General features: G+C 45.9%; 3 protein-coding genes and 1 long non-coding RNA gene across 4 annotated transcripts; 1 reads left to right on the top strand and 3 right to left on the bottom strand.

The window, feature by feature from the left end:
* Positions 1–4,099: 4,099 nt before the first annotated feature.
* On the bottom strand, positions 4,100–11,385 carry LOC147201753 (keratin, type II cytoskeletal 8-like). The gene is made up of 10 exons (XM_086117836.1): positions 10,703–11,385; positions 8,025–8,233; positions 7,667–7,727; positions 7,307–7,402; positions 6,873–7,037; positions 6,137–6,262; positions 5,735–5,878; positions 4,919–4,995; positions 4,806–4,852; positions 4,100–4,481 (listed from the first exon to the last, which is right to left on the bottom strand). The coding sequence occupies exons 1-10, from the start codon at positions 10,976–10,978 to the stop codon at positions 4,372–4,374; spliced, it is 1,311 nt and encodes a 436-aa protein (XP_085973962.1). The 5' UTR covers positions 10,979–11,385; the 3' UTR covers positions 4,100–4,371.
* LOC147201754 (uncharacterized) lies at positions 4,385–5,569 on the top strand. Its single transcript, XR_015101609.1, has 2 exons — positions 4,385–4,517; positions 4,704–5,569. It is a non-coding gene; the product is annotated as an uncharacterized LOC147201754 (long non-coding RNA).
* Positions 11,386–11,518: 133 nt separating the features above from the next.
* Positions 11,519–14,928, bottom strand: sec13 (SEC13 homolog, nuclear pore and COPII coat complex component). The gene is made up of 9 exons (XM_086117837.1): positions 14,795–14,928; positions 14,544–14,588; positions 14,132–14,247; positions 13,696–13,847; positions 13,275–13,408; positions 12,569–12,702; positions 12,235–12,355; positions 12,012–12,158; positions 11,519–11,904 (listed from the first exon to the last, which is right to left on the bottom strand). The coding sequence occupies exons 1-9, from the start codon at positions 14,795–14,797 to the stop codon at positions 11,794–11,796; spliced, it is 963 nt and encodes a 320-aa protein (XP_085973963.1). The 5' UTR covers positions 14,798–14,928; the 3' UTR covers positions 11,519–11,793.
* Positions 14,929–15,398: 470 nt separating this feature from the next.
* On the bottom strand, positions 15,399–20,651 carry nfs1 (NFS1 cysteine desulfurase). The gene is made up of 13 exons (XM_086118554.1): positions 20,303–20,651; positions 19,222–19,298; positions 18,553–18,669; positions 18,400–18,483; positions 17,975–18,127; positions 17,681–17,774; positions 17,166–17,300; positions 16,914–17,071; positions 16,724–16,829; positions 16,553–16,634; positions 16,168–16,251; positions 15,999–16,088; positions 15,399–15,877 (listed from the first exon to the last, which is right to left on the bottom strand). Exons 1-13 carry the CDS (start codon positions 20,409–20,411, stop codon positions 15,814–15,816), a joined length of 1,353 nt encoding a protein of 450 aa, XP_085974680.1. The 5' UTR covers positions 20,412–20,651; the 3' UTR covers positions 15,399–15,813.
* Positions 20,652–21,112: the final 461 nt, after the last annotated feature.

The following is a 21,112-nucleotide window of genomic DNA, read 5'->3' as shown; positions in this document are numbered from 1 at the left end:
CCGTGTGCGTGAAAGCTTTCCAATTTGAATCTTTGTCGTTTGCGCTGCACCACAAAATTGGCCAAGAGTTGTTTGAAGGTTCAGGATGACCATTAAAAAAAATCGATGCGTACTCATTTCCATTGACCCGTATGGCGTTTCGCATATAGGTTAGCATTAAACTAGCAGACATTTGTTGGCCCTGCCCTCTGCAACCTGCCGCTCCGCGGCCGCATGATGTTCTTTTGTTTCAATTTTATTTCATTTTAGTTTGGTCAGTTCTCAAAATTTAACGCTAATAAAATAATAATAATAATAATAATTAACGCTATGTGCTACATAGTCATTCAAAACAAACATCGCTCTACGCTGAGGATCAGGAGCGAACAAAAAAGAAAACCACATTCACCGCATGCGAAATCAAGATTCGAATAAATCGACACAGACGCCGCTTTGGGAAGGCGCGCGCGCACACACACACACACACACACACACACACACACACACACACACACACACACACACACACACACACACACAATTAGCGATAAGCACAAAGACTTGTGAAAAGGCCGTCCAAGTCTTTCATCGCCTGCTGTGATTTTTACCGTGTCCTCGTACAGCTGCCGAAGATGACAACAAAAGCTTCCCCCCCCCATCTTGCTTTTCCTCATCCCCTCGCTTCCTCTCCTCCTTGCACATCACACGCACGCCATGATTGTTCGCACCCCTAAATTATCCCACTGCCGCCGTCTGCAAGCTGATTGAAGGCCCCTGGGACACACACTCTTCTGACACACACACACACACACACACATACACGCATCTAATGCAGTATTTCGACACCTTGCAATGTTTCACACAGCTCGAATACAGGATGTGTCCACCTTATTTCGTGTCTGCGCACCTCTGATGTGCCAGATTGATGTCAAATTTTGTATATGTAACCCCAATGTTGAATATCGACTGTTATATTTCATTTTCCATCGACTGATAATGCAGCATATTTACATATTTTAAATCTGAAGTTCGAGCGTTGCATTTTTAACAAGGTCATCAAAATGTCTACTTCAGGGGTTACAGGAGCAGCCCACAAGGCCCGTTTTAAAAATAGTCAACAGTCAGGGGACATTGTGATTTTCTCAGAGTTGTGTTACAGTGACCTTACGGAGGCTCAAGCTAGAAAGCCTCACTGAACAAGTCAAGTCCAGCTGTGTTTAACTTTTTAGTACAGTATAACATTTTCATGAACACTTAGACCTACTGCACTACTGTATTTCAATGATGGCTATGATGGTAGTACTTTGAGGGCTTAGTATTTTTTGAAGCAAAAGATTTGAGGACCGGTCGTCTATGCCACATGTTAAAAACAACTTGACACCTTAAAATCCATTTCAGAAATGAAATGAAAAAAACAACAACAAAGTACATTTGAACTGTCGAGTTATTGTTTGCCAATGTAAAATGTCATTTCAGTTAGTTATTTGTTTTAAACTCATTTTTATTTCATTCCCTTAAAAAAAAAGTCAATTAATTTCATTCGTTTTTTTTCTTAACTCTAAACCACTTTGCTTTGGACTGCATTTTGTGACTGATTTCTGTAATTCCCCTTTACCCCCGCCTTTGCCCACTTTGAACGGTCCTTAAAATAAGCGTGACCGCCCTCCAATGAGCTTTTCATGGCATGAAACAGTGACGACCAGGCAGGCGGGAGGTCAGTGCCTTGCTGAAGCGCAGCCAAGGGAAGTTCATTAAAGCCTCACCATTGCCATGATGAACATGATAATGACTTGCTGCGTTCAACCTCCCCGCGGCTGGCAGTCAGCTATTAAAAAACAGAGCCCGGTCCAATTTATGACCAATTCATGCGGCCATAAGGCAGTAATCAGTGAATGGCAGCAGGGATGGCCAATGAGCGAGGGTGGTAACATGTGCGTGCTGATGTTGTGTGTTGTGAAACAAGAAGAGGAGGGAACCCCCCCCCCCCCTCGCTGTACAGCATCCCGCCAACAAAAATATGACTTCAGGATTTGTTGAGCGCCGCATTCGAGAGGCTCCAAACTGGTGCGACTGCTTCATCGCTTCACTGGCATAAAATGGAGGCCGCAAAGTGTTTGCTGCTGTGCTATACATGGGTTCGGTCCAAATACGTAAGCTAACTACACATATATTTTGCACAGCATGCGAATAGACGAATTGGACAACAGACAAATGGAAATGTATTCGATCTTACCTTGCCGGTGCTTGGAAGGAGGATAACGACATGCACCTGCTTGAGTTAATGAGCCACCATGTTAGCATATGCTTTCTCCATTACAATTAAAGGGCCTTACAAAACAAGATAATTGTACCAAAAATAGTATGTTTTGAGAGATGTGTAGATGACTAAAAAACTGCCATGGATATGATTACATTGAAAGACACAACATGCTCCTTTGAGCTGCTGATCTTAAAGTAATGGCCATGCTTTCCATCACCTTTGACTGGAACATCGCCTCTGCCAACATGGCCGCTACATTGACGCGTTTTTGCCTGCTCTAGTCTACTCTACGTAAGTTTATCTAGAACAGAGGAACACAAATTTCGGCCAATTCTCAAACTGACAGACTTCAACAGCTACTTTTAAGAAGCGATCAGACTATGGCCTGGATGTGAACAACAAAACTGAACGACCAAAACTGTACAACTTCTACAACTACTCATCTCAGTTCTAACAATCAATTTCATTTTTGGAATAATGATTTTAAAACACAATGCATTGGTACTATACAAGTGGATGAAACACATTCGCAAATAAAGCCACGAACAATTTGAATGACATAACATTCAAACACCACGCAAAAAGGTCCGAGCAGGGATTCGAACAGAGAACCTCCAAAGTGTGAAGCAGGCACACTCACCACTATCACTACGCCGCCTCTCATTTGTACGGGATTGCCGCATGAATAGTAAACTAGAAATACTTTGACGCGTGCCACGCATGCGCAACACGGCGCCCGCAAGGAACGCGCACACGCTCGCAAACTGCGGGAGGCAAACGTACGCACAACTCGCACGCAGGAAAGTCCCCACAGGCGCGCGCGGGTTGTAGCACGTCGAGCACGCACGCACACGTACGCAGTGTAGTGGTTGCTTACCGTCCTCGTGCAGCCGCAGCAGGCAGAAGCCGAGGTTCCTCCGCCACGCCGGCATGATGATGATGATGAAGACGAAGAGGAGGAGGAGGATGAAGATGAGGTCCTGTCCTCAAGGTTGGTTCAACCGAACGACCCCCGGCTTCACACACTCCTCTCCCTCCCGCTTTCTAACATTTTCTCTGTTGTCAGGATGACGAGGAAGGAGAAGCGACGATGGTCGCCGCCGAGACCCACTGGACCGCTGCGGCACCTAGTCTACCCCCACCTCCCACCCCCACTCCACACACACGCTCCCTTGCTCTCTGACGATGCCGCTCTGTCTTTGTCCCACTTCAACTCTGTTTGTCGTTCCCGTTAGGATGCCACTTTTCCCCATAGGGACTCATGGGGAGTATACAGTGAACCCTCACACATGGCTTTGCGTCCATGTGTGTGTGGGAGTGGGGTGGGGGGGGGGGCTGTTTTATGCTCGGAAAACTTCCCTTCTCGTTGTCTTTGGGTTCGGGGCAAAGCAATTACGGCGTTGCTTTGATGGCATTTTGGTGTTGAGGTACTATGTAGAAGTCAGTTGAGGAGCATCATTTAGAGTCAGGTCCACACATATCGGGACATTGATTTTTTTTTTTTTTTACATTTTGTCTGCAACGGGACTCGGCTAGTGTTCTCCGATTGCACAGCCCAAGCAAGTCTTGATAGGCCGACGCCACCACTTTGACCAAAAGCAGCACTTTGCCGCCATCTGGTGGCAACAATAGAAAATCACTTGCAAGGATCTGATTGAGAAATTAAAACTCACCTAAAGAGTTGTAACTGCCTAAAGATGCCACAGCACGGTGGCAAAGCGCTACTTGGATCGAAGGAAAATTCCTCAATTCACCTCAAAAATGTTCCTTGGCTTCAACATGCCACAAGGTGGTGGCAAAGCAATACTTTTGTCTCAATGAAGACCGTTGGCACCAAAATGGAAAAAAAAAGTGCAAATATGCCTTCTGTCGTTTTATTATGATTTCAAGCAAAAGGGAGAAAAAAAATAATCAAAGAAAAAATAGTACGATGATCTGGAAGTATTCAAGTCACCTAACTTCATATTACTGAGGTTTGAGCACAACAATCATTTGCATACATTTGAAGGAGATATCAAAGTTCCACCCCAAACAGAAACACCAAAGAAAGTAGAGTTAGATTTACTATCTCGAAATTTTAGCACTGAACTCAGTTTTAGGGAAGAGTAAATGTGAGTGCGGAAGATGTTTGTTTAGTGTGTGCTGTATCTACTGTGGTCTCGGGTCTTGGTGGTTTTGATGAGCACCTTGGAAGGCGAAGAGCCGCCAGCGCTCTGGTAGTGACCGTTGGAACTTCTGCTGCCTGCCGAGGAAACGGCGCAGTTATGAAAATATTAAGGTTGGTTGCACACTCCATACTGTTGACAAAGTGTTATCTCGCTTTAAAAAAACAAAATTACCATTAAATTGGAAGAAACATTTGGACCCAACAGGTTGTGTGAAGCACAGTTACATTGAAGGCTGTCCCGAAATTTGGGGGTGATGTTTGTAAACAATGCAAAGTTAACCAATTGACTTTTTCAAGGTAACCTGCAAGTAAAAAACTGCAAGCAAAAAACAAGTCAGAGACAAGAGTGGAGAGTTTGCCGGCCTTGGCGGAGGTCTTGTCGCCAACACAACAACTTACTGTAGTTGCTGACGGCCTGGATGTTGAGGATGGACTGCTGACCCAGTCTGCGAAGCCAGCAAAAAGCGGGTCAGGCAAAAGTTGGAGAAGACGCCCACTTCCTGTCCCCTCACCTGTCCTCCTCGCCTTCCAGCAGCTTCCTGTAGGTGGCGATCTCGATGTCCAGAGCCAGCTTGAGGTTCATCAGGTCCTGCGGGTCAAACGCACACTTGGGATCAAAGCCCTCAGGCACATTCGGGTGTTCCGTCCTGCGACTTTGTAAGGCTTGAGGGAGACCCTGATTAGTCGCGGGAGGCTTCAAAGAGCTTCAAAGCAAGCCAAAAGTGTTCTATCGGCGGTTATCAACAGCCAGTCTGAGCCCAAGAGACTAAAAACCCTGCTTGACTGCTCAAGTTTTTTTTTTTATATACAGAGTGACGTTTTAACATGGCTTTTTCCTCCCATCCACATACAAAGCTCATTTTCTCTGCTTTTTGCTCAGGAAATGGTGATTTGGGTGAAACCAACCTATGTGCTACTGCCGATTAAAGAACAGGAAATGGTAGAATAACTTCTTTTCTGGTAAAAAAAAAGTCTATGCTTGCCTTTGGTAGGTCTGGTGCTCAATTGTCCCAGACCACCAAGTCCTGTTGATCTGCAAACTCCAGTCAGACTGCTCAAAAATGGCTGACAAGAGCGCAAACTGCCTTGAAAACAGCTGGCAGGCAACGACTTTCTGATGGTGATACTTGGGAGGTTTTAAAAATAAAAAAAACATTTTTAAAGTGTGTGTGTAAAATGTTTTCCAGACCATATTCAATCAACGCCAAGCCATAAAAAAAACCCCCAAAAAAACAATTTCCCTGACCAAGCAGATGTGTTCCGCTGTAAAAATGTGCGCTATTTCGCAGTGGACCCCAAGTGTAGCACTGCCGTGAAGTGAACGGTACCTGGTACTCTCTGAGCTGGCGGGCCATGTCTTGCTTGGCTCTCTGCAGGGCGTCCTCCAGGTCGCGGGTGCGAGCTTTGGCCTCTTTCACTGCCATCTCCCCGCGGTCCTCGGCCTCAGCCAGCTGGCTCTCCAGGTTGCCGCGCTGAAAAGCGTTTCACACACGCGCGGCTTCGGAGGTCGTATCGGAAATACACCAAATGGAAGGATGGAAGTAATAACACCTTAAAAATTGTTATGAAAATTTTTCTTGAAGCCAACGAAGCCACAAAAACGACCTCTGCTCAGGGGAAACATCTGGGCAAGCGTATTTTGCCTTGATTTGAGGTTTTTAGTCATGGACAGATGTGAGTTTTTGCAACGCCGAGGGTGACAGGAAGCGGACAGCAGCGTCGGCCGGTACCTGCGCTTTGACGGCCTCGATCTCGCTCTGCAGGCGGCCGATGAGGCGATTGACTTCGCCCACTTCCCCTTTGACCACACGGAGCTCATCTCCGAACTGGCTGGCCTGCACTGACATCTGGTCAAACTGACCACAAGAAAAGTCTTACAAACGGAGGGACAGACGGCAAGAAAAATGTGCAAAATACAAATGGAAATTGGCAAAATTATGGGGGGGGGGGGGGGGAGATCAACCAAAAAAAAAATCGGCTAATATCTGTTTTTGTTGTAAACTTTAATACTAACAGAAAAGACATTGTAAAGCACTCAAAGGTTCTGCTTGTAACATTAAGGAACCAAAAATGAGTTAATTTGTGAATTATATATAATTCTTTATTAATCAGCCGATTAATTGGTTAGCGGAATTTTATCCTGCCAAATATGGGCTTCCAAAAAAAAAAAAAAAAACATCTGTTGGGCCATTGGACAAGTACCACATGTGGCAGGCGGGCTCCCTCTAGTGGTATGCAAAAGAATGACTGCCTGAATACAGTTCAGCTGTATAGTGAGTTTGAGTACAATTGTGGTATAACATTTCAACTTTTTTTCCTCCTCCAAAAGAAATAAATAACTGTCATAGTTTGAGAAGCCCTATTTACAGTGTATTGCCACACTCACTGGAGATTTTCCCCCCTGCCCAACCCCCTATTGGAGCGAAGGGAACTGGGGCGCGTGCGCTTGAATTCGGGAAGACGCACTTTGCCCTTGTACCAGGCCTCGGCCTCCTCTCGGCTGCGAGCGGCGATCTCCTCGTACTGAGCTTTGACCTCGGCCACGATCTGCTCCATGTTCAGGCTGCGACTGTTGTCCATCTGCACCACCACCGACGTGTCCCGGATGCTGGCCTGCAACTCGCGCAGCTCCTGCCGACGCAATAATGACGACATCCATTTGAGGCCTTCAGGCTACCAATGTCTACATACATGCATGTTGAGTACAGCAAAGATTTCAACTAATTCAGTTTTCAACAAACCATTTTGTGAAACATCAAACACAATTTAGAGTGGCGCTAAACACGGATGGCAATTGAGTCTCGCACAAACTAAACAAACCAAATATTGTGTTTTCATAAACATCAAAAACAATGTCAGGCTTTCAACAAAGACATTCCAGAGGAAGTCGCCCGTCGTACCTCCTCGTAGATGGCGCGCAGGAAGTTGATCTCATCGGTCAGAGCTCCCACTTTGTCTTCCAGGTCGGCCTTGACCATGTAGGCCGAGTCCACATCCTGCGCACATGGAATATTTGAAATGGGACTTTTTTTTTTTCTTCGCAAGTCTTTCTCAAGCTCCACTTTGCAGTCCAAGAGAGACACGAATCGTTTGCAGCGGGTGTCATTTTCCCCATTGTGGACTTGGATGATACCCTCCAGCTCCAGTTACATGTGCATACAAAGCGGGGGGTCCCTCGAAGAGTCACACCGTATGATCATGTACAGCCTGTGTGTGTGTGTGTGTGTGTGTGTGTGTGTGTGTGTGTGTGTGAGAAAGACCTTCTTCAGGAGGACAAAGTCATTTTCCAGGTTGTTCCTCTTATTGATCTCGTCCTCGTATCTGCACACAGAGCCGAGCCTCGATGAAAGTCAAGCACTGTTAGAATAATTTTTATAACATAACCAGATTAGCTTTGCTGCTGTGAATTGGGAATTTCTCCATTGCGAGACTAATAAAGGTTTTCTTATGTTTTCTTATTAGCTTTATCGTCACTGTAAGCGCAATGAAAAGGAAGACTCAGAAGCCAGCCAAAAGAGTGAGTCATTTGTCAAAAGAAGAAGAAACAATCACAGCATTGACAAGAGGTGGGCTGTCATTCCCGTGCTTCTTTTTAAACTAGTGACAAGTCGTGCTGACTTGTGCTTGTAGTCTTCCACCAGGCCCTGCATGTTCCTCAGCTCGCCGTCCAGTTTGCTCTTGTCGTTGTTGACCAGGTCCATTTGGCGCCTCAGACCCGCCATGTAGACCTCAAACAGCGGCTCCACGTTGGAGCGGCCCACGCCCTGGCCCTGCAGCAGCTCCAGCTTGGTCTCCAGCATCTTGTTTTGCTGCTCCAGGAAGCAGACCTGTGGCAAACACAAATGCGCACAACTCATTTTCAGACCATAGCTGCAACCAAGTTGGCTCATTAGGGAAATTTCAAAATTCAGCCCCTGAAGCCAGTTTCATTTCGCATCATGAGATTTGGTAGACGGGCCTAGCATGAGGAGACCTGCAAAAGATTTTCAAGAAGCAATGTTGGAAAATACACAAAAAGGCAGAATGGCCCAGTTTGTGTGTGTGTGTGTGTGTGTCTGTCGCTTTCTTTGCGTGTGTGGCCTCTTGAAACATTTTTGTGAATCTACTCCTGATAGACATGTCTACAAAATTCATGTTGGTGACCAAAGCTGGCTTCAAGGGCTAGTTTTTTTTTTTTTTATAATAATGATTATGATGAAAACTGGACAACATGATCTACCACTTGAAACCAAAACGGCAGATTTCCTGTGTCTTTTCAGGCATGGCTTCTTGAGACCTGTTTGGGGGTCCACATATCATTCCTTCGATGGTCAAAAGAAGTCAGCTCAAATGGTGGCTTAGATTCCAGCTTCATGTCAGCTCGGTTCCAGTGTCCCGGCTACTGTTCAGCGAGCGCGTGCGTGTGCGTGTGCGCACACAAAGGCTGCTCTGTTCATATGAGAATGAACACCGAATGGTTTTATCAGATTACGGGAAGCTTAAATGTCCCCGCAACGACGGTTTCAATGACCTCTTGCAGTGTTGTCACTGTTGCTTTCAACGCTAAGCTACAGAAACAGATTGTTTTCCAAAAGGAATGTTCCTTTTGTATCGAAATGTCATTTAGGTTGAATTTCTTTTCTAAAAAAATGTCTCTTTATGAAGAGTAAAGGACATTTATGCAACCAGGTTGACAGTACAGTTCATTTGGCTTTGGGCTAGCATGTGAGGTGCTAAGCTAACAAACAGAAGTATTCAACCTTCGGGGTGAGTGAATGTTCCGAGGTCAGGCAAACATTGTCATAGTCCAATTGAAGCGCTGCTTTGATTCGTAATCTGATCTAACCCTCAGATAAGACTCATTCTACCCCTTGACATATCTATTGTAAATCAATTATTTTGTATGTATTGAAAAAGCACATTCTATTGACCGTTTCATTGTCAGTTTTATGCAGCTCTATTTTCGGCTAGCCTGCTATATGCTAATCCAACTAGCTGCGAACGCATTTAGTGTTTGGGTTCGTAAAGACATAGTGAGGGTTTTCCCGGTGGAGATTGAGTTTGTCCAAAATCATGAGTTATTTTGTTTCTGTCAGTGAGAAAACACATTTTGGTGACCAGTTCATTTTCACTTCCACGCAACCTTGGTTTGAGGCTTGGTGCTAATCTAACTAGCGGTGAAACATTTCACCTTTAGGATTAATAAAATGCCAGCATTGCGACGGTTTTGCTAACTTTTGAACTTTCGGCTTCATCCATACAACATCAAATGCTAAGCTAATGCTACGTTTGATCTCCCACTTTCCTGGGAAGCCTTCAGGTGATGATTGTTTGACTGTAATAAGGTTGTGGGATGAAAATTGGAGGTCAACTGCCGTGAAACGGATCCGAGCTGATGGGAGGAGGCAGCGACAATGGCGGCATTGTGTCAGCTCGTCACCGACGCCGTGAGAAAAGAGCATCCAGGGTATCCATGTCAGCTCAGAACTCCACTTCATCTGTGAGAAAGGCGGCAAGACAAAACCTCCGCTTGTCTTGTTTGCACACCACCACCACTTTCGTCAGTGACCACAGCAACTGCACTTTTACTTGTTCAGTGGTGGCTTTTTCCTTCCCCAGGGGAGGGATGTGGGGGGGGGGGGGGTTGCGAACTAAGTCGGGCCAATGAGCTTCAAATGTATGGAAGACGCTGTGAATTGATGATACTCCTGACCTTTATTTCTATTTTGCTTAGGTTTTATTTTTTGGGTGTTTGCCAATTCTGTAAATTGAAAAAGGGGGGGGGGGGTACAGTCCATAGATTTGCTTAGCTTTGGCCAGCATTTGTTTCATTTGGTCAAACCAAACCTCGTTTTCAAATAGTCTCTTGCCCTGCTTAGCCCACTGACGTAAAATTTTGGACTGCTTTACAGCCGCTTCTCTTTTGCAAAAATTTTGATTCATTTTTTGAGGGGCAAAATTCCTGTGGGTTTGCATTTGTTTAGTTTTGTGCCCTGCCTCAGTCCTTGAGATGAATTTTTGCCTGTTTGACTGCAGCTTCTCCTCCCCCCCAACCCCGTTCAGACACGGAGCTACGTTGTCATGGCCTTAGTGGCTATTGATGGGGTTGTATGAAAAATCTAGCTCAAACTTTGACTAGGTGGGGTTTTTTTTGGGGGGGGGGTCCTTTAATTGTTAGTGTGAATCTTTCGTCTCGTTTTTCACAAACTTCAGTACAGCGTTCAATGATAAACTAACTGCAACAATGAGTCAAAAGTACAGAACATCTGAACACAATATGAAGCGTTTCGTTAAATACCAAACCTCAATAGCGTCACCTTGTCAATGAAGGCGGCAAAGCGGTTGTTGAGGCTTTTGATCTGCTCCTTCTCGTGGGCTCGGATCATGGAGAGGCTGGGGTCGATCTCCAGGTTCAGGGGGGCCAGCAGGCTCTTGTTGACCGAGAGCGAGGAAAGCGGGGCGCCTTGCAGGTGGCCGCCGCTGTTGGCCACGCCTAGCGAGACGCCGCTAAAGCCGGCCACCGGCGACCCGAAGCCGCTGGAGCGGCGGACCGAGGCGCCCGAGCTGATCCTCTTGCTGCGGCTCAGGCTCATGATGAGGAAGGCGAGGGCGGTTGGTGTGCGCACACGCTCGGGTGTTGGTCTGCTTTGATAGTAAGTGGCTGCTGGGGAGGGAGGAGGAAAATGGCAAAGAGGAGGGAGGGAGGAGTGGACAGGAGGAGAAAGACATAGCGGAAAAGGAGTAGGAGGAGCATAAAGAGGAGGGAGAAGATGTGGAGGACAACGAGGGGGGGGGGGGGATGAGAAACATGCAGGGAAGAATGATCCAGAGGCAAAGATGAAAAAGAGGAGAAATAGGAGGAGGGGGGGAGCAGGAGGAAGAAAAGGAGGAGCATGAAGAGGAGGGTACAAAGGAGGAAGTGGAGGAAAATGAGGAAGAGTGACGAGGACGACCAAGCGGAAGCCGAGATGAGAAGGCAAAAAAGGACGAAGACGATGATGAGGAGTTGAAGGCGAACAAGAGGAGGCAAACAGGAATGCCGAAGGAGGATGAACAAAGGAATAAGCAGCAACGCACGAATCAAATCGCAACTTTTCCCAACACTGGAGCACAATGACAAACAAAACCTTGTGTTCATATTTGCATTTTTTTTTTAATAATTACATACAAGTCGGAAACAGGTGTGTGCTTCCGGTTCCTGATTGGTTGGTCAGTCAGAGCCAATTATTGATGGCCATTTGGAGGGAGTGGCTGAAGGGAGGCGCAATGTTGAGGGGTACAAAAGCACGATGGCAAGGATGGACGTGAAGAGTCCCTTTTTTGGTCAACAGGAAACAGTTGGATTAAAAAAAAAAAAAGTCAATTCTATTTCTTACAACCATATCGACATCACGAGAGGGTGCGTGCGTCACTGCTCTGCCTGCTGCGTGTCTGTGATGGCCGACACGGCTCCCTGGCCTTTGCTGACGTCACTGATACACGCCCACTGACCATCCATCGACTCCTTCCACAACGTCACCTACACACACACACACACACACACACACACACACAAAAGTGGAGCACATGAGCACACCCTCCCAACGTGTCCGTCTCCAAGGAGAAGACGGCGCCGCCGACGCGTACCTTGTTGTCTCCTCCGGACACGGCCAGGATGTTCCCCGTGATGGACCAGCTGACATGCCAGACCACGTCGTTGAACTTGTGCAGCAATTTGGCCGTCCAGGCGTTGCCGGCGGGGTCGTCGCACGTCCAGATGTACACCCGGCCGTCCTGGAACGCCGGCGTTGGCAAAAGTTCACAAAGGGCGGCGCCGGCGCGAGGCTCCGGCGACCTGCCGTCGTCTGACCTGCGAGCAGCTGGCGATGGTGCTGGTGGGGAGTCCGATGGAAGGGGCCCAGCCCACGTCTCTCACCCAATCACTGTGCGCCTCCAGCTTCTGGTCCTCCTTCCATTGGCCGTCCTCCTCCCTGCCCGACGGCAAGTCACATGCGGTGTGGTCAGGTGGACATTTTTGGAAGACAACCACAGCTACATAACACGTGTGTTGTCACGGCGACACACGTTTAAAAGGACAGCCGTAAGCCTCGGCGGGGCCAAAAAGTTTGACTGTATTTTAGTTTTCGGGCTTGTTCTCATGCTGGCATCGATTCTCTGCGAATGTCAATCGCAGCGTGACTTACTTCCAGAGTTTGACGAGGTTGTCGCAGCCACCGGAGACGAAGCGTTTGACGTAGTTGGGCTTCTGTCCCGACGGCTGCTCGATCAAGCTTCCCGGCACCACGGCGGGAGCCCAGCTGACCGCGTTACAGCCGATCTGATGCACACAAACAACGGGAGCAAATTGGGTAACTTGCCCGGCGCCACACAACGCACATCGTCCAGGAGTAATTTAAAAAATAAATAAACAAACAAATGATAAATAAATAAGTGCGTGACTTTTGCTTAGCGATGTTCCCATTACATTTTTTCTGCACACGAGTCCGAGTCGCTTGAATTGAAGCGTCTACTGATACCGAGTCCCGATTTGATGCTAGCTAGTCTGTCACTTTGTGGCCGTCCAAAATTCAGAAAATAGAAGGGGGAAAAAAAACAAGCGATAACAGTTCAAAAAAAAAAAAAATCGCACTCAATCACATGTGTAGACACGTCACACAATTATCGTCATGCGATTGTTCCTTGTTCTCCATTAAAAAAAAATGCCACACAGTCACATGCCCCCTTGAACCGCCACCTTGTAATTTTGAAGGAAAAAAACCCCTAAACAAACAAACAAAAATCTAAACAAGAACAAGAAATCATCCACCGAGTAGAATCCCACTGGTGCGTCCAAATCAGGTAATGGGTAGGGAGCGGACAAGCGTGTTGGGCCGTTTGGGCGCCACTGACCGTATGTGCGTTGTTGATCTTCTTGATGTCCCACTGCTGCTCTCCCGTGAAGGTGAGCAGGGAGATGGCGCCGTCAGAGCTGCCGCACGCCAGAATCAGGCCAAACTCGTATGGACCCCAACACACCGAGTTAACTGCATTCAAGCAAAAACACACATACGACAGAGACGAAATTTTAGCACCATTTTGCCCCCCCGTCTTGATGTTTAGCATATACAGCACAGAATGAACCAACACGGGCAACCTTTCGTTGAAGGTAGTAACGAAGCGTATGTAAGGGGATTCCATAAAGTCGGGACAGGTGTTCAGGTCAAGTACTCTCCTAAGGGGCCCTTTTGGTATTTTTTTCCCCCATGTTGCTGCTCTGACAAGTATTTCCTACTTCACACCAGACGCTGGATGAAATGGGGCGGACACGCACCTGACGACTCGTGTCCCGTGTATTCGTACATCTTGTCCCAGGTGCCGTTCTCCTCCTTCCACACGATGACTTTGCGGTCGTATGAGCAGGACGCCAGGATGTTGCCAAACATGGGGTGCGCCCAAGCCACCTGCCACACGGGACCTTCGTGCCTGAGGGAGCCACAAAAAAAAACACGAAGGGGTTAAAACCATAGCGCATCCCCATTTATTGCGCTGCGCGCAGCAGAACATAGTGCTGAATTGCAAACGTAGAACTCTAAATTGAACCAGATTTGCCTGGAACTGTAAAATCCCGTTTAAAACAGTTGCTTCAAAATGTGTAATTTTGTGGTCTTGTGAATGATGAACCATGATACAGTGGAGAGGCGCCACACGTTGACGTTTTTTCTTTTTGGGTGAGGGACTTTTTTCACTTGGCAAAAAATATCGCTCACCCTCGCAGGTCGGCGACGAGGATCTGTCCGCCGTTGCGGACGTCAAAGATCTTGAGGGTGCGGTCGGACGAGCAGGTAGCCAGGCGGGTGCCGTAGTAGTCCATCTGAGCGTCATGCTGCAACACATCCACGACAGTTAGACACACTTTTTGTACCTCTCTGGTACAGCTCGCCAAATAATTGATGTTAGTGATCACTTAGAGTGTCTTAGTCAGAAGATTTATTGTTAAAATTATCATGAGTGAAATTTAATTCAGTTTAATGCTGGCAAAATGACGTTTCAAAGCTTGTTTAAGATCAGGAGAACTAACGTGAAATTATTATTTAAAAGGGTTGAGAGATTGTTGAATCTGAATTTTGGATCAATAAATGTTAATCGATCAGGATTATGCATACAAATCGAACTACTCACGATCATGTCCTCGTGTGAGGTGTCCACTGTGTTAATGACCGAAACCTGAAAATGATAAACAATATACAAACTTTTATTGCATTATCACAGAATTGACAACTTGAGAAAATGTCGTTTTGGTGCGCTTGTCCAAAATTCACGTAGCCGCTATGCTACTGAGCAGCTGCTCGCATGCGAGCAGATTGATGAAGTCACACATACAAAAACAAGCGGGTTTATCTGGACTTTCAAAGAAATGTGAACGGACTCACCATGCCTACAGACTGACGAGAAGCCCTCCAGTAAATATTTTTAATGTGTTATAAAAAGGGAGAAATGAGAAGCGAATTGATTGCAATTCCGACGTGGCAACTGCCGCTTCCGCCTGATGCGTCGCGTAATATCCTCCGACAGAAACACGGAATAGTTCCGTCCGTCTTTCCTTTTCATAAATTAAAAAATATGTATGAAGCAGGATATTATTTTAAAGTTTCTTCACGGGCTTTAAAAAAGGTATGTCTGTGTGTGCGTGTTTATAAAAAAAATAAATAAATATACATACATACACACACACACACACACACACTAATATATATGTGTAATATATATAGATATATACAGTATGTGTGTAAGTTGAGGGCATACCTAAATTATATTCTGTTGTTTAATAATTGCTTAGACATGAAATAATATGATGCTCAAACATAAAATTATAATTAATAATATAACATAAGCTTACATATGTATGTATGTATGTGTACATACACAGTTGAATCGTCCATGGACCATACTTATTACCGGTCATTTATTACCCCGTATTTCGTGTTGTGGGAGAGGGTTTGTGTAAATACAAATTTGAAAAAAAAAAAAAAACAGTTTTGAATGATTAATAATATTCTTTATTGAATAGTATTGTAAATGTGTGTGGGCTGCACTAACCAAGATGCTAATACACTGACGTGATGTTTGGTGAATACTATACAGACGGGTTGAAGTCACAAGACAGACAACACTCAATACAAAATAATGCATCTACTATTATTGGTGTTAGCTTTGGTAGCTCCCTCCTGCAGATAACATTCCAAATGTATTTTGGTATCTACGACTGAGATTTTAACTCTCAAATGTCACTGCATTACACGTGACAGGTAAGCTCAAGCGAACAGGACACTCTGGAACCTCAAAGGACATTTGTGCGTGTTTTGAGTGCGGCAATACAAAGACGGAAAATATAATCAAATCCATTTCGTGGGTGTCAACCAGGAAGTGAAGCGAAGAAAGTGGGTGAAGTCTAGTGCTGTGTCCACTTGATGCTCTTCAGGTCGATGCCTTCCTGCACCATCTCCCACAGAGGACTGAAAAAAAAAAAAAAGTTATTGGCACTAGGCATCGACTAAAGGTTATGCTTTATCTTTGGCTTTTTGGGGCACTTCAACAAAGTGTAATGAAATGAAAGTTCTTGTTGTGATGTCCCACCTCATCTCCCGCAGTCTTTTAACATGCTGGATGGATTTCTCTGCCGTGAAATCCACTTCCTCCTCTGTGGTGAAGCGGCCAATTCCAAACCTATTTAACACACGCGCATGTTTGCCAAGGTGGCTTTTGTAGGATGAGTATGAGATTGATGCCGCCGCCGCCAGTAAACCTGATGGAGGAGTGGGCGAGATCTTCATCGGCTCCGATGGCTCGGAGGACGTACGACGGCTCCAGAGAGGCTGAAGTACACGCGCTACACAAACACAGGCATATGCATGTATTCAGTAATATTGTGCGTTGTTGTGAAGAGTAGAGCAGAAACTCGGGCTACAAACTTAATTCATCCCGTGAGTGCGTTTTACAATGAAATGTTTGAGGTAAAGTTTCTCATTGAAATGAATGGAAATGCAATTAATCCGTTCCGGTTGTTTTTGCCACTTGTTCCAACTCTACACTTTTATTTTGGTAGGTTCAGTGTTTAAATTGTCACCGAAAAATGCTTTGAAATGGCCGGCAGTGAATGAATTCAATATGATTTGGGAGGTGAGGCTCACCTGCCGGACGAGAGCGCAATGTCCTTGAGTGCCATCAGAAGACTTTCTCCCTCCACATAGGCAAAGGACAAGTTGACGCACCCTAACAAAGGCACAGACACAAACACACACACACACGCACGGTGATGCTACACACGTCAGTGTGTGTCAATGACGCGAGTTTCCATCTACCAGGGTAGCGCTGCTGCGGGTCTCCATTCATGATCACATCAGGGAGCTGAGTTGTGATCTTCTGGACGAGACGGTTTGCCAGCATGGACACTCGTTGGTGGTCGTACTACGACACGCACACAAAAGACACATTAGAAACAGTTCAGACACACAGCAAGACACAAAGTGACACACACAGACACACACTGACCCCCATCTCTTGCTGCGCGATGCTGCAGGCGGCCCCCAAGCCGACCGCCAGCGGGGTGGGCACCGTCCCGGAGCGCAGACCCCTCTCCTGGCCGCCGCCGTTCTGCAGGGGCTCCAGTCGCACCCGAGGCCGCCGCTGAACGTAAAGCGCGCCCACACCTGGCACGCACGACCGTTAGCTCACACAAGTGCATTCACGACTCTTTACCCGCTTAGGGAAGACGCCAACAGCCCCCCCCCCCCCCCCTCGTACCTTTGGGTCCGTAGATCTTGTGGGCGCTGATAGACATGAGGTTGATGTTGGCGTCCGAAACGTCGAGGGGAATTTTCCCGGCGGCCTGTGCGGCATCCGTGTGGAAGAACACGCCCTTGGAGCGGCAAAGACGACCTGAGCACAAGCCCAGGAGGGAAGGCGGAGGTGGGAGGGGGTTATTTCTTCGAGCAAAGGTAAACAAGTGGAGTAGATTAACTTAATCTTTTCATTTGGTAGCGTTTCTCTGTTATGCTTCCAGAACATCGATGTAGACGTTAGACTCGTCGTGCAATCAGATTACAGCATCTGATGGGGTTGTCATTTTCATCTAATCTGCCCAAGGCCTTCTGAATCGGCAGTGGTGGCCCACATCACTTCAAGTCTATTCAAAATAGAACTTGTCACATTTGACCTTTTGTTTTTTGCCCTCAATGCCCATCCTCTGATTGCGCCGTCAGAGCAAAATCTGTTCCGGCCAATTTGAATCAGCCACAAGATAACAGAGGTGTGGTTACCGATCTCCTTAATGGGCTGTATGACGCCGATCTCATTGTTGACCGTCATAATGGACACCAAAGACGTGTCAGGAGTCATGGAGGCCTCCAGCAACTGAAAACAGAAGCAACCCAAAAAATTAATTGGTAAAAAATATTTCTATCCGGGTAAGGTTATAATTTAATGCTGTTGTCGGGATACGGATTTCATGAATATGCAAATGAATTTCACATTGTTATGAAGTCATTCACGTTAAAATAACGACCTAAGTTTTACACGAATATTGCTTTCGGTGGCGTGAAAGTGGCACATACCTCGAGGTCGATCAGTCCGTTGGTTTGCACGGGCAAGTAGGTGACGCGGAATCCCTCCGCCTCCAGAACGCGACATGAGTCCAGAACACATTTGTGCTCCGTCTGCGTGGTGATCACGTGACGCTTCTTGCCCTGATAGAAGCGGGCCACGCCCTTCGCGAACCCGCCAACACCACGCACAAAATGTCAACGGTTGCCTTGATAGTATCCAGCAGCAATTTGGAAACAAATGACTTTAGACGGCTGTCCAGACATTTTGTTTGTGATGTTTTGAAAAGAAGGATCAATGAGTGATGACGTGGGCAGCTGCTACATTATCTGACTGAGCTTATTTGCATACGCCGGCCAGTATTTTCTTCTTTTCTTTTTAATCTGAGTTGTTGAGTTGGATCCTATTTGTGAGTTGAGACAAGTTTTGAGCATACCTTAACGGCCATGTTGTTGGACTCGGTGGCTCCACTAGTGAAGATGATCTCTCGGTGATCGGCGCCGATCAGATCGGCCACCTGCTGCTCGGAGAGGCGATGACATCACTTATTTTTTGGCAAACAGAAGACAAAGACATTTTTTTTTTCTACCTTCCTTGCGGTCTCCATGGCGGCCTCGCTCTCCCAGCCGTAGGCGTGCGTCCTGGAGTGAGGGTTGCCGTAGTAATTCACCTGGTAGGGTAACATGGCATCCAGAACGCGAGGATCCTACCGGTTAAGATTAAAGACGGAATCCTTTATTGTCTTTTTTTTTTCCTGAAAATCTCAGCTGTTTTTCTGCTCTGAAAAAAAAAGCATTGCAGAATTCCTTTCGCACCAACTAAGGCCGTTTTGATTTCAGTCCTTGAAAGCACCTCATGGAGTCAAGAGTGAAACTGAAAGTTTGCTTCTGCCTCTCCCATGACGCAGTTACAATTTGCCCTCACATTTCTTATCGTATTCTAAATGTTAGAAGGGGACTTACATGACATACCATTTGTGTAAAGGGCAAGTAAACACATTTGTTTGCCCATGGGCAAACGGGCAAACAAATGTGGCTCAAATCTTTGGCTCAAATCTTTTTAGAATTGACTATCCTATTGATTTTACCATTGAATTGTCAAGTAATTGCTCATCAGATGAGTGCCACTGTCTCAGCAATCGCGGTCTACTTTTTTTTTTTTTTAGGGGGAATGGTTAGGGGAAAGTAGGCCATAGAGGGAATTCAAGACTCCCTAAATACATTGTTTTCTACGCAGTTCTGCAAAGCGAGGTGGTTACCATGGGCGTGGTGGCCTGGAAGTCCATGTAGAGGGGCCGCAGCTCATCTTGGACCAAGTCTCGTTTCTTGATCAGTTCTATGGATATGTGTATATATAAATTTAAATAGATAGAAAATTGTTTTCAAAAAATTAAACAACACCATATCATCAGTTATGTCTGTTTTGTAATAGCAGCAGCATGTCCCCAGAGTGACCCCGGATCTCTAACTGGCTGAGTGTGACTGGTCAGTTAGTGCCGAGTCATTCCCAGTCATCTTTTTCTGTACACACTCGTGATTTTGGAATGCTTGGGGAATCAAATAAAAACATTGAGAGTAACTTCTAAGTTTGTAATCAAAATTTGTGTGTGTTTTTTTTTAATATGTAGCAGCCACAACGCTGTGGAATAAACTGTCTCTCTCTGCCTGTTAGACAAACCGCTCCTCTGCAGGGTTTTCCATCTGACAAAATGTAGGTTTTATGTTTTAATGTTTATAGCGGGGGGGGGGGGGGTGGATGTGTTTTACCATTTTTGATCATGATTTTTGTTTTTGTAATCTGTACAACACTTTTGTGTCAACTTCTGATGTCTTTTAAATGAGCTATATAAATAAAGTGGTATGGCATATGTACGGCGAAATGACTTTCGATGTGGATTACCGTTTACTATCACTTTCAGAATGAATAGTTCCGTTACTTGACGAAGGAGAAACGGAGACATCTGTCAATCATTCTTACTTTATGATGTTTTTTTCTGGTTTATTTGTTACGCTGTGTTGTTTTTATGGTTTATTATTTAGTTTATTTGATATCTGAGCACACAACATGTATAAACACAACAGAGCGTTCTATTTCTCGAGTACCACGTTTATTATATACTGTCATGATCGTGTTAAGAAGGGGCCATCTGATTTTTTTTTTTGTGTGACTTTGCAGCTTAAAAGCCAGTTCAAGTTTGGTCACTGCAACGAAACCAGTTTTAGTTATTAAATGTATATTAAAAATATTCAAATCGACATTTGTGTTGGTCTCTGTCCCAAACTGCGTCACTTTCGGGTTAACATCATGCTAGGCTAACAGCTATGAGGTTCCGTCCTCACCTTTCCGTTGAGTGCTGGCGGCGGCTCTCTGTTCCCAGCTCAGCCGGGGACAGAGCCTCTGAAGAGGCCAGCAAATGCGGGAGGACGCGGTCCTGCCCGAGGAGAGCATCGTGGACGGCGGGAGACTTTCAGCTGGTGGGAGACACCACGCACGCCTGCAACGGTAAAACGATGCAAAGTAGACACGACCACTCTTTTCACGTCAAGTAATCCGCAGGAGGGAAACTTGCAGACTGACTAAATCCTGTTCGCGAAGAAGGCGTAGAAAAAAACTATTTGGTAAGCGTGCTGGAAAGCAAGTTCACAGCCAGGTTACTTATGACATCCTTTATACAACGTCACGCATAAGAGGCGGAAGTTTTCTTGTGTTTACTGCACTCTCATTGGTCAATCTTACGGAAACATAGGTATCCATCCTCTGGTTGGTTGGTAAATATACCAAACGCAAAAGACAGGAAGTTTCTCCGGTCGTATTCCGCGCTCTCATTGGCTCCTCTTGCAGGAACTATATTTTGTCGTCTTCTGGTTGGTTAAAAATCTGATATGGAATTTGTGGCTCAACGTAGTACAAACAAAGCATTTTATTTTATTTCTCATTACTAACAAACAATTCAAAGTGGAGTTCCATCGTCATTGAACATTAAGTTTCCTTCAGGTTATTTTCAGATGGTAGTTGATGAGCGGAAATTCCTGCGTATAGGGCGCTTTTATTGGCTGATCGTTATGGAAGGCCGTTTGCCCTTTCTGAATGGTTAAAATTGAGCGTCGAATCATATGACTCAGCCAGAAAGAGGCGTTTTAACACTCAAT

The sequence above is a fragment of the Hippocampus guttulatus genome, chromosome 8 (genome assembly GCF_054856545.1).
Source record: "Hippocampus guttulatus isolate MCC_2025c chromosome 8, RoL_Hgut_1.0, whole genome shotgun sequence".
Taxonomy (NCBI): domain Eukaryota; kingdom Metazoa; phylum Chordata; class Actinopteri; order Syngnathiformes; family Syngnathidae; genus Hippocampus; species Hippocampus guttulatus.
Note: the sequence above shows the minus strand (reverse complement) of the source record. Positions and strands in the feature narration are given on the sequence as shown.

What these genes read in the sequence shown, in the direction of transcription:
- LOC147201753 (XM_086117836.1), bottom strand. Translation starts at nt 10,978, where the DNA reads ATGAGCCTGAGCCGCAGCAAGAGGATCAGCTCGGGCGCCTCGGTCCGC. An exon ending in ACTTTGTCCTCCTGAAGAAG is followed by an intron (nt 7,403 to 7,666) that starts GTCTTTCTCACA and finishes CCATGTGCGCAG; the next exon opens with GATGTGGACTCGGCCTACAT. An exon ending in TCGAGGCCGTCAAAGCGCAG is followed by an intron (nt 5,879 to 6,136) that starts GTACCGGCCGAC and finishes AACGCTTTTCAG; the next exon opens with CGCGGCAACCTGGAGAGCCA.
- sec13 (XM_086117837.1), bottom strand. An exon ending in CTCGTCGCCGACCTGCGAGG is followed by an intron (nt 13,848 to 14,131) that starts GTGAGCGATATT and finishes TGGCTCCCTCAG; the next exon opens with GCACGAAGGTCCCGTGTGGC. An exon ending in TGTCCGGAGGAGACAACAAG is followed by an intron (nt 11,905 to 12,011) that starts GTACGCGTCGGC and finishes GTGTGTGTGTAG; the next exon opens with GTGACGTTGTGGAAGGAGTC.
- nfs1 (XM_086118554.1), bottom strand. Translation starts at nt 20,411, where the DNA reads ATGCTCTCCTCGGGCAGGACCGCGTCCTCCCGCATTTGCTGGCCTCTT. An exon ending in TCCAGGCCACCACGCCCATG is followed by an intron (nt 18,670 to 19,221) that starts GTAACCACCTCG and finishes CTTAACCGGTAG; the next exon opens with GATCCTCGCGTTCTGGATGC. An exon ending in CCAACAACATGGCCGTTAAG is followed by an intron (nt 18,128 to 18,399) that starts GTATGCTCAAAA and finishes GGGTTCGCGAAG; the next exon opens with GGCGTGGCCCGCTTCTATCA.